The 11,497-nt window shown below is 50.3% G+C and overlaps 2 protein-coding genes across 2 annotated transcripts in view; one reads left to right on the top strand and one right to left on the bottom strand.

The window, feature by feature from the left end:
- Window positions 1-27: 27 nt before the first annotated feature.
- On the top strand, window positions 28-5,572 carry LYRM1 (LYR motif containing 1). The gene is made up of 3 exons (XM_066640575.1): window positions 28-520; window positions 3,826-3,918; window positions 5,247-5,572. Exons 1-3 carry the CDS (start codon window positions 362-364, stop codon window positions 5,361-5,363), a joined length of 369 nt encoding a protein of 122 aa, XP_066496672.1. The 5' UTR covers window positions 28-361; the 3' UTR covers window positions 5,364-5,572.
- A 4,109-nt stretch (window positions 5,573-9,681) lies between these two features.
- DNAH3 (dynein axonemal heavy chain 3) overlaps window positions 9,682-11,497 on the bottom strand; it is a 74,914-nt gene continuing 73,098 nt past the window's right edge. Inside the window, exon 61 of the mRNA XM_066609476.1 lies at window positions 9,682-10,035. Within this exon, the coding sequence (XP_066465573.1) occupies window positions 9,682-10,035 (354 nt within the window). The remainder of the gene's footprint in view (window positions 10,036-11,497) is intronic.

The following is an 11,497-nucleotide window of genomic DNA, read 5'->3' as shown; positions in this document are numbered from 1 at the left end:
GTCACGCGCGGGGCGCCGGCACGTGACTGAGCGGCGAGGGCGGAGCTGCTCCCGCAGGCCGGGGCTCGGCGGCGCCGCGCGAGCCTCCCTCCGAGCGGGCGGCGGGACAGGCCCCGGGGCGGGGCGAGGCTCGGCGTTTGCGGACTGGGGTCGCTTGGCCGGCCGGGCGAGCGGGTGCGCAGAGAACAAGCGCCCTCGCGGCGGGCGGCGGCAGCAGCTCCCGCTCCCGCTCCCCCTCCTTCCGCGCTCCCTCGAAGACCCGTAAGACGCCGGAAGGCTGAGCAAAGGGCGCGCGAAGAACGTGCCTCTGCGGGGCCTTTTGCGCCCCTGACCCTCAGGCGGGGACGCCCTCGCTCTCCAGATGACGCCGGTCGCGCGCCGGGAGGTCCTGGGCCTCTACCGCAGGATACTCCGAATTGCCGCGAAATGGCAGGCCGCGTCCGGGCAGCTCGAAGACACCCTCGGGGAGCAGCGGGACATCGTCCAGGAAGCGAGGACGCTCTTCCGGAAGAACAAGGACGTGAGTGGGGATCAGGCCCTCCGCTCCAGCGGTTACCGTTCGGCTTCCGCGTCAAAGATGACGTGCGATTTTGGCCCGACCAGGACGCGCCTGTCCCTTCAAATGGGCAGCACTCGGGCTGTTTTCCCCCTTCTGGCTCTGGTCAGAGGGTCGGGTTCCTCCGCCGAAGGTCGTGCATCTTGTTGACAGCGTGCCTGTGGTTTCTAGCTCAGTATTGATAATGTAATTACCCAGACTCCACCTTTGGCTTCAACCAGCAACATGCGACCCACTTCTAAGTGCATTGCTCTACCTGTCCAGCCTTCTTCCTTCTCCACCAACTCCTTCTAACCTCTCTCTCTCTCTCATAAGAACAGCCCCACTGGATCAGGCCAGAGGCCCATCTAGTCCAGCTTCCTGTATCTCACAGCGGCCCACCAAATGCCCCACGGAGCACACCAGATAACAAGAGACCTCACCCTGGTGCCCTCCCTTGCATTGGCATTCTGACATAGCCCATTGCTAAAATCAGGAGGTTGCACCTGCACATCACGGCTTGTAACCCGTAATGGATTTTTCCTCCAGAAACTTGTCCAATCCCCTTTTAAAGGCGTCCAGGCCAGTCACCATCACCACATCCTGTGGCAAGGAGTTCTACAGACCAACCACACGCTGAGTAAAGAAATATTTTCTTTTGTCTGTCCTAACTCTCCCAACACTCAATTTTAGTGGATCCCCCCTGGTTCTGTTATGAGAGAGTGTAAAGAACATCTCTCTATCCACTCTGTCCTTCCCGTGCATAATTTTGTATGTCTCAATCATGCCCCCCTTCAGGCGCCTCTTTTCTAGACTGAAGAGGCCCAAATGCCATAGCCTTTCCTCATAAGGAGGTGCTCCAGCCCAGTAATCATCTTAGTCGCTCTCTTTTGCACCTTTTCCGTTTCCACTATGTCTTTTTTGAGATGCGGCGACCAGAACTGGACACAATACTCCAGGTGTGGCCTTACCATCGATTTGTACAACGGCATTATAATATTAGCCGTTTTGTTCTCAATACCCTTCCTAATGATCCCAAGCATAGAATTGGCCTTCTTCACTGCCGCCGCACATTGGGTCGACACTTTCATCGACCTGTCCACCACCACCCCAAGATCTCTCTCCTGATCTGTCACAGACAGCTCAGAACCCATCAGCCTATATCTAAAGTTTTGATTTTTTGCCCCAATGTGCATGACCTTACACTTACTGACATTGAAGCACATCTGCCATTTTGCTGCCCAATCTGCCAGTCTGGAGAGATCCTTCTGGAGCTCCTCACAATCACTTCTGCTCTTTACCACTCTGAAAAGTTTGGTGTCGTCTGCAAACTTAGCCACTTCACTGCTCAACCCTGTCTCCAGGTCATTTATGAAGAGGTTGAAAAGCACCGGTCCCAGGACAGATCCTTGGGGCACACCGCTTTTCACCTCTCTCCATTGTGAAAATTGCCCATTGACACCCACTCTCTGCTTCCTGGCCTCCAACCAGTTCTCAATCCACGAGAGGACCTGTCCTCTAATTCCCTGACTGTGGAGTTTTTTCAGTAGCCTTTGGTGAGGGACCGTGTCAAACGCCTTCTGAAAGTCCAGATATATAATGTCCACGGGTTCTCCGCATCCACATGCCTGTTGACCTTTTCAAAGAATTCTAAAAGGTTTGTGAGGCAAGACTTACCCTTACAGAAGCCATGCTGATTCTTCCTCAGCAAGGCCTGTTCGTCTATGTGTTTTGAGATTCTATCTTTGATGAGGCATTCCACCATCTTACCCAGTATAGATGTTAGGCTGACCAGCCTATAGTTTCCCGGGTCCCCCCTCTTTCCCTTTTTTTCCCCCTCTTTCCCTTTCCCTCTCTCTGTCTCTCTCTCTCTCTGTCTCATAATAGAACTCAAAAGCAACAAACATGGTGGTGACATAAAAAAAATGGTGGGGGTGCCACTGTTGTGAGCCACTGTAGGTTGGGCACAACTGAGGGTGCAACCCTAACCAACTTTCCAGCACTGACTTAGCCACAATACAGCCCCAAGTTAAGGTAACAAACATGCCCTTACCTTGAGGAAGCCTCCTTGATTTGCCTCCCCACTGCAGGATGCAGTGCTTGCCACATTGGCACAGCTATGTCAATGCTGGAAAGTTGGTTAGGATTGCACCCTGAGTTGTGGATCTTCACCAGCTAGTTAAAGAGCAGTGCAATACACTCAAAACGTGGTGGCTGTTTTGCTGATGTTTTCTGGAATTTTCCACGGCTAAGCATCATGGATTCTTTTACACACTTATCTTCTTGACTGGTTGTCTTGTGTTACGTTAATCAGGCTGTAGTCCTAGACGCACTTACTTGGGAGTGAGCCCCGCACTGTACAGAGTGGGCCTTACTTCTGAGTAAACTTGCACAGGACTGTTCTGCAAAAGAACCTACTCCTGAGTAACAAGTACTGTCAAATAAGATTTCCACCAGTTGCTGTCAGATGCAAGAGATCTTTGCCAAAGGACAGCTAACCATCTACCCCCATATTCCCCAACTGGGAATATCACTGGGGGGGAAATCCCCATGTTTTCCTTGTGGGGCAGTTTCCCTCACTGAAAAGTGAACCAGCTGTAACATTTTGGATTGTCCGTTTGCCAAAGAGGAGCCTGTCTGTCCTGCACTACTTCTTCTGTCCTCTGGCAGGTGGGCCACAAAGGTTGTTCTCAACATACTGAATCCTCCTGAAAGGTCCTGGAAGGATTGCTTTGGTTTCTAAAGCACTTCTTTGAATTTACCAACTGCTCTGCTTCTGCACACTTAGGCAGCCCCTGGAGTACAGACTCCCTAGTCTATGGGTAGGACTGGCCTAACCATGAGACCAACTGAACCACTTGCCTTAAGCGGTGGGCTCGGGGAGGCAGTAAGCTGATGGGGGGTTGGCCAGCTACCACCTGGCAGCAGTACTTGGTTTCTCACAAGTTCTCCTTGGAGCATGAAACGGGGGGGGGGGGTTCACCTCCTCCTACAATTTTTTTTAGTGTGGTCAGGACAAACACTGGGGCCATTGTCTCCTCCTTTATCATCCCACCCACATCTTGTCCAGCAAGCAGGCAGAGAGGTTCCCCTCCCAGGATCCCCCACTTTACAAAAAGCAGTAGTTGACAAGGAGGCTGCGGTGTGCTGGCGCAGGCGTCAGCTAAGTGCCACTTCAGCTTGGTCCGTGCCTGCCTGTGGGTGGCCTCTTTTGCTTCCAACCACCCAAGCTCCCTATTAATACCTACAGTCTGGCAATGCTGACATTCTCCCTTGTGTTGTTTGTCTAGTTGACAGAGCCCGAGCTGATTAAACAGTGCATAGAAGAGTGCAAGGCCCGAATCGAGATTGGACTTCACTATCGCATCCCCTACCCACGACCTGTAAGTAGCAGTCTTCCTGACGCAGCTCTCCAGTTCAATCTCCTTTTGTGCCCTGACTCAGCAAAATTCAGCAGGTGCTTGGCAGGAGAGGCTGAGTCATCCCAGTCACTTCCCCAGGACTCATCTCTGCAATTAATTAGAAGTGCATGAGTTAGCGCGTGGCTGAATGAGACCTGGTAGAGGTTTGCTCAGCTTCAGAGTGGCCTCCACCTCTGGAAGAGACTTCAAAACAGGACCTTGCAATACCACAAGTGCGCTGAGATTCAAGATGTTAGTTTGATGTGTGACTGGTTCCCACATTTTAGCCATCATATAGTGTTTGCTGCCAGCCCGATTCCTCACACATCACCCTACATTTCCTCCTACCGGCAGAGATCTGCACTACTTACTCTCTTCTAGGACCCTGAAATTCAACCTTCTGCTTTGTACTGTGTTGGGCCCAGTCTTCTTGACACAGGTTGGCAGTGGTTCTCCAGGGTTCTGGATCAGGGCGTCTCCCAACCCCACCTGCAGATGCCAGGGATTGAACCTGGGACCTTTTGCGTGCAAGGAAGATGTGCCTCACTGAGCCACGCCCTGTTCCCAAACACTTTCGCATCAGGGAAGTAGTGCCAAGGATGTACCAGGGGACCATGTCTTTGAACAGGTCCTCAAGCATCCCTCAGCTGTGGGTAGCTGGCTGGTCATTTTGCTTTCCAGTGCAAAAAGCAGGTACTCTTGTGGAAATTCTGGACTGAGAGTGAGCCTCTCCTTTGTGCCAGATATGAAGCATGAAGGCTGCACTCTATGCACATATTCCTGGAAGTAAGCCCCATTGAACACAGTGGGACTTTCTTCTATGCAGACTTGCACAGACTTGCCCTGTATGTTCCTCCCACAAAGAGGAAACTTAGCAGAAGCACACAACTGTGCTTGCAAATTGCCTCTGGGGTGCACTGCTAGAGCAGACTGTACTTTTCCACCCCCTTTCTCATTCTTCCTCTCAGCAACCCACTGAGGTAAATCACTGTTTCTCCTTATGGGTGAAGTGACTAAAGTGTATTACTGTCCCCATACTGCAGCTGGGGAAGACTGAGGCTGAGAGGGATTGGCTTGCCTAAGGCCACCAAGTGAGCTCATGACTGGCGAGATTCAGACCAGGGAAGACTTGGTTTGCAGCTCAGTCTCTTAGCCAAGAAGCAACATCAGGAATACAAGTCCCCTTTTCCACATCAGATCCTGCCGCCCCCCAATTTGGCTTTCTGCATTCTTGGAGTGGCTCTACATATTTTCAGTTTTTCACAACAACTAGAATATTGTGTTTATCTTTTTCTTTCCGGCACATGCAGATTCATCTGCCTCCCATGGGACTTGCGCAGCAGCCAGGCCGTGCATTTCGTCGCCAGGAAAAACTGAGGAAGCTCTCCAAGCCAGTCTATTTGAAATCCCACGACGAAATTTCCTAGCCCCATTCCCTTGAACTGTCGCCCGCACCAGCCTGGACTGCTCAGCAGATGCACTGCATGCCCACAAGTGTCAACAGAGCCCTTCCAGATGCCTCCTTCAGGCCCGCTTAGTCCTGAGCAGGTGATGGAGGACAGATGTGCTAGAAGAGTCTTGCATGTATTAAGTCAGCAGCTGACTCCTTCAATAAAAGGAAAGAGCTTTGTGTTCATACAGAGTGATACGAAAGGCTTTCCTGATGGGCCTCGTGTTATGGCTGCACTGTGCACACTCAGTAATGATGAGGCTTTGGGTTCCCTGCAGAGCCCTTTTCTGCACAGGGAGAGCACATTGGAAGACAAAATTGGCCTTGCTGTGCTTGACAAGTATATTGGCCTCCAGGATCCCTTTTGAAAATGGACAGTTGCCCCAGAGCAGGATGGTTCCTCTCTGGTCCTGCATGGAGGGCAGCAGGAGGTTGGATCAGATGACTCGGCAGGGAGGGCTTCGCTTTCATTCATCGTTCTAGTGCATGACTGTGTTTAATCTGTGTTTAGGCTTCCCCCCCCCACCCCCGGAGTGCTCATGGTGAAGTATACGCCCGAGCAGTCTGCCACAGGCTCAAATGCTGGTTCAGCACATTACCACTGAACTTGTTTGCAGTTTGTGCCATGGGGTACTTGAATACTGTGGCGCAAGTGCATGCAAATCAGGATAGGTCTGAAAAGCGTCAGCCTAAATCAGCTCCTGCCAAGCTACAGCCTGCGCCTAGATCTGGTGTTTGACGAGAGGCCCCCCTCCAGTGAGCAGTGCTTACTGTTCTGCCGCTTCATTCTTCACCTGATCTAGGCAAAGGGATTCTCTGGGCAGTCACATCTGCCCGGCATTCTGCTGCAAAGTCTGCTGGGATGTTGGGCAATAGACGTGACTGCCCAGAGCACCCCTGTCCCAGATTGTGTGAGGAATAAAGCAGCAGTGCAGTGGAATGATAAGTGCTGGTCGAGATGGGGAGGACTTTTTTTTTGGAGTGCAGCAGTCGCCAGTTTGGAGACCACTGGCCTAGACCCAAACCAGGCAGCTGGCTGCATGCCTGAACTGGCTGCTCCTCTCAGGGCTAGCTTCCACAAGATCAGTCCATTTATTTTATACACTTGTTTAATGTAAGGCCACAGCTTGGCCATATTTGGGTTGAGATCAGCCCAGCTGCAAGTGGGTGCAATCAGACAGCCAGAGTCTGTCCCAACTGCCTTGCCAGTTAGGGCTTCCCCAGTTCAGATCCTATCTCTGCCATGAACTTACTGTGGTGGTCTCTCAACCTTCCCCATAAGCAGAATTAGGTTAATAATACTTGCCTGCTGTTATAAGGACAACATCAAGCTAATACACATGAAGAACTTTGAATCTTCCAAAAGTCCTGCACAAAGGTTAAGTACGAGTAGTCAGGAGATGTGCTGTTCCCTCGGCCAACACCAAGAACCGAGTTACACCTTAAAAAGGATGAATCTGCTCGGGGTTATTTCTAGCAGGGTTACTGGGGTGGTTTGGCCTCTGGCTGACTCACCTTCACTCAACAGCATCAAGCAGCACAGAGTGCCTTCTGCCTGCAGCCTCTGCCTCTCCTCCCGGGGCTCTGCCTCCTGTGTCAACAAGGCTGGGTCAGCCAGGCTCAGTGGAGCCTCCTTTCCGCCAAGTCTCAGAAGCAGAGTTGCTCGTCCCAGTACCTTAGAGGCAGATCTGTTTCTTGCGCCATCTTAACTGAGGGAGAGTTGGACACCTTTTAGAGGTCCGCATCTACAGACTGGTCTCTGCTCAGTCACTGCATTTGTCCTCAGAAATCTAGCCATGCTGCTGCTTAAGCTGTCGGATTTCCTTGGACACATGGAGGTAATTTAAAATGTCATATCGGAGTTCAGCACACGCATCAGTTAAACACCAACAGCCTTGCAGCCTGGGGGGGGGGGCAAGTGATAAGGCATTTCATGGCCCAATTAGCTGAGTCATGGTACTACAACATGATGACAGCACACAATCCCAGTTCTGGAGGTGGCTTCAGGCAGTCATCTTGAGTCTCTTGAACAGTCCAGAAAGAAACAGCCTCTAGAATGGGTGACTCCTGGGAAAACAGCTTCAGTTGTGACAGTCTGCAAAGGTTATCAAGGCTGTGCTGAAAGTGCCATTCTTTGAACATGGGGAGTCGCCACACCTCAGATGGCTTTTGCAACTGTCTGCAAAGCATTTTGAATGCTGTTGACAAGAAGGCTCTGCATAAATATTTTCAGTTAATGAAACCTTCCCAGGAGGAGCTGAAGTGAAGATGTGTACAGATCTCTCTTAAGACAGGCTGGTGCATTTTCCTTCTCTCCTGTGGGACGCCCCGGCCCCCAGACCCTTCAGTTCTGTTTGTCCACGTATGCTTTAGGCCTGCCTCTCGTGTTTTTTCAGCAGTTCTGATTTAAGCTCTGTGGCTTAATATTTGCTTTTCTGTTTAAGCAATTTTTCTATATCAACATGATTAGAAGTCTGTATGGCACTTTTTATTGCTATTATTTTATTGTAATAAACATTTTTTTAAGACTGAAAACTACTTGTGGGGGAGGAGGGAGGATTGTAACGTGGGAGTTACCAGCCAACCACATTTCCGTGAACAGCCAGCTTCTGCTTCCACAACTCACTGTTTCCCTTGAACGGAATCCTCAGAAGGAACACAAGTGCAGCAGTGGCTGTTTTTAGGGCCTTCTGAGGCAGAACGAGAAGACCCTGTTTCAGGTTTCCAGGCTCTGAGCGACAGGGTTTTCCTGGAAGCAAAGCCAAGACCCTGACCCTCCACGAGCATTCCTTACCGCCAGAGATATGAGCCATTATTGCCACTTGCTCTTCCTCCTCCAGGCACACTTCCTCTTCAGCATCTACAATACTGGCTTCTCTTCCCGGAGACTGCAAAGAACCAACTAGATACCACTTTATGCGAGTAGGTGAGCACCCTGCTTGGGATTCCCCACATTCTGAGCATTTATATAGCACTTTCTGAGCATGCAGAGTGTTTCACATGTATTATCTTGTTGTAATCTTCACAACAATCTTACAGAGAAGCTATCATTATCCCCATATTATATTGCAGATGAGAAGACTGAGGGAATGACTGGCCTAAGGCCATCAAGTGAGTTCATGGCAGGGGCAAGAGTTAAACCCCAGAAATCCAGTTGACAGCTGAATCAACCACTGTGCTACACCAGCTTTGCATCATTGTGTGGGGGGCTTGATTTACCATTTCCACCTGTACTGTGTTCTCAGAGAAAGGGAAAGAGCAGCTTTTGCATGTATTGTCTTGATGTAATCCTGATGACCTGTGATTTTCAGTTGGAAAGCAGTGGGGGGGATGGTTAGGATCGCCTCCATTCATGGACTCAATCCAGATTCCCCTCCCCCAGGCTGACTTTGTTACAAAAATGTGATGAATGTCAAGCAAAGGAGTCAACTGCACATCCAGTTAGTCAAGAGAGCCTCGCCCAAGTCAGCCCTGAAGAAGCTTGCGCGCCTTGCTTGCCATCCTCTCTCTCTCTCTCTCATGCACGCATGCTGTAGAGCACCTAGCAAGCTGCTGAGACTAAGAGCAAGTTAACATGACCAGCCACTATGGCAAAAGCTGTGTCCCTTTCTTTTTAGAAAGGGGAGCTACCTCTCTAAGCAGCATCACTGCTTAGGATACTACATTTTGGGGTGAAAGCCAGGAATGATAATTTGTAAGAAGTGTTTGAGTATTTACGTGAATTATCTTCTTGTGAGCCTTAAGCAGCCCTGTAAAGTAGGTAAGAGTCATTATCTGCCCTTTTGTAGCCGAGGCCCAGAGGAAGTGGCTTGCTCAGGCCCAGGGCCACAGTGAAGGTGAGAGGTGATCTGGAAACTTCCTGGTCCATAGTGCCCTCTCCTGCAGAGGCTCTTCACGGAGGTCTTGGGCAAGAGCAACGAGAGGCAGGACTCCTGAAAGGTCCATAAAAGGCAACAATGAAAGGGATGTCAGGAAGTGGAAGAAGTCAGAAGCAGAGCTAAACAAGATACCTGGACAAGGAGTTGGGCAAGAAGAATGAGGCAGTGGTCCCTCAGCTTCCTCTGCCTAGGGACACCCACCTAAGTCAGCCTGGGAGCAAGTGGGTCCCCATGGGTGCCAGCACTTGGCAGAACAGTGGAGGAAGGTCCTGTTCTTCCTCTTCAGTGCAAAACAGCCATAAAACTAAAGAAAGCACATGGACTGCCTCACAGTTGGGGGGGGGGAAATGGGGCCAGTCTGTGAAAGTAGATACTTTAATTGGAGAATAAATGGCAGGAACACAGCATGATCCCAATTCAGTCATCCAGCTGGCAGAGCGCTGCCACTCCCCGGTTGATCCAGTGTTTCTGGGGAAGGCTGGTAGTAAGCTCAATGGAGAGAACATAGTTGGTGGAATGGCCTGTTGTGGACAAGACACCTCTCCTGGCGCTGGTCTTGTAGACGGGACAGGTGTAGATGTCTTGGTGGAGAAACTGGGTGCTCTCGCCAGGCTTCAGCCAAATGATGGGCAGGACATCATAGAGGATTTTGGGCAGCGACTCGCCAATCTCCATGGCTTCCCTGTCCCAGCGGGCCCCTTCCAAAAAGAGCCCTTTCACATAGGCCCCATCTGTGGGCACTGTCTCCATATTGTGCTCCTCTTTCATCACCTGGGTCAAGGGAAGGAGGAGAAACAGGATTTTATGACATGGCCTGGATCCTGTGCAAGAAATGAGTAACCACTGTGCGTGCTCTGTGAACAATGCACTGCCTGAAAATTTAAAGCCTGCTTGCCTCAATAATTCTCCACAACCCCGTTTGTCATGGCATTCCTAAGTCACACCTGCCTTAATTGACTGGGATGTTCATTTATTCATGGCCACCTGGCTCTTCTGTTCCCACATCCGTGAGGCTTACCAAGAGCAGTTGCTTCAGGTGGACTGCCAGAGGTCACATGTCTGCCTGCCTCCCTCTATCACTCCCCCTCCTTTCACTCCATAGAGTAGAAAAGGAAGAAAGGAATACAGTGGAAGTGTGGAAGAGAGTAGAGTGGTGGTTTAGAGTGCCTCCACACTTCCACGCCATTCCTGTCTTCCCATTTTGAATCTAGGGAGTGGTACATATGGGGTGTTGATATGAAAACAAAGGTGCAGAGATGTTAAATATACAGGGTGACCCAAAAGTAGGTGGAATAAATGTTATCATTTACTGTCCGCCTACTTTTGGGTCACCCTGTATATATTACAAGCAAAACACAGGCATGCTTTAATCTTTTACCAAAATTAGTGGCTGTTGCCACCTCTTGTATCACAGAGTCCCATTATATGAGGGATGTCACCGATGCATGCGTCTTCCTGTTGATTGCCCACACATGACTTCTCCCTGGTGGATGGTGTAATACAGGGATTGAACTCAAGAACTGCTGCATACAAAGTCCACCCTCAATTGCTGAGCTACAAGCACTCCCTGACATAGAAAATGCCCCAAGAAGAAGCTATTACTTCTCCCATTCAGTCTGGGAAGCATGGCTGGCAGGCAGACTGGAAACGCATCCTGTTCCTACAAAGGAAGGAACAAAGCAAAGATAAGCTCTGTCCCTGAGGACAACCAAGGCACTGTCCATTAAGACAACTGGCATAAGAACAAGATCAGGCCAAGGGTCCATCTAGTCCAGCAACCGGTATCCTACAGTGGCCCACCAGATGCCTCAGTGGCCCAAGACAACAAGAAACCTGCATCCCGTTGCCAGTCCATTACGTTTAACACTCAGGGACAGCCCACTTCTAGAACCAGCACCCATACTCGTCATATTGCCCAGACTATATCCACAGAGGTTGCCCTTCACGCTTTCCATTTTTTCTGTAGCCCATGACAAGTTTTATAAAAAGAAGGAACGAAGTGTTTATGCAGCTTGCAGAAGGGACAGGCTGTTTTTTCCCACAGGTTCTGGTGTCTCTGCCTGCTTGTTATATTTTTGTTTTAATGCTCTCTGGACTCATTATTCCGAGCCCGTTTCTGCACCATTCCCCAGAGGGCTGCAGTCACTCCTGAGCGCCCGCCTTTCCCCCTTTTTTTCTCCATTTGGCATTAATACATATCATCAATTATTTAATCTTATACTGACTATTATCT

The sequence above is a fragment of the Tiliqua scincoides genome, chromosome 13, assembly GCF_035046505.1.
Source record: "Tiliqua scincoides isolate rTilSci1 chromosome 13, rTilSci1.hap2, whole genome shotgun sequence".
Taxonomy (NCBI): domain Eukaryota; kingdom Metazoa; phylum Chordata; class Lepidosauria; order Squamata; family Scincidae; genus Tiliqua; species Tiliqua scincoides.
This window is presented reverse-complemented; position numbering and strand designations above follow the sequence as displayed.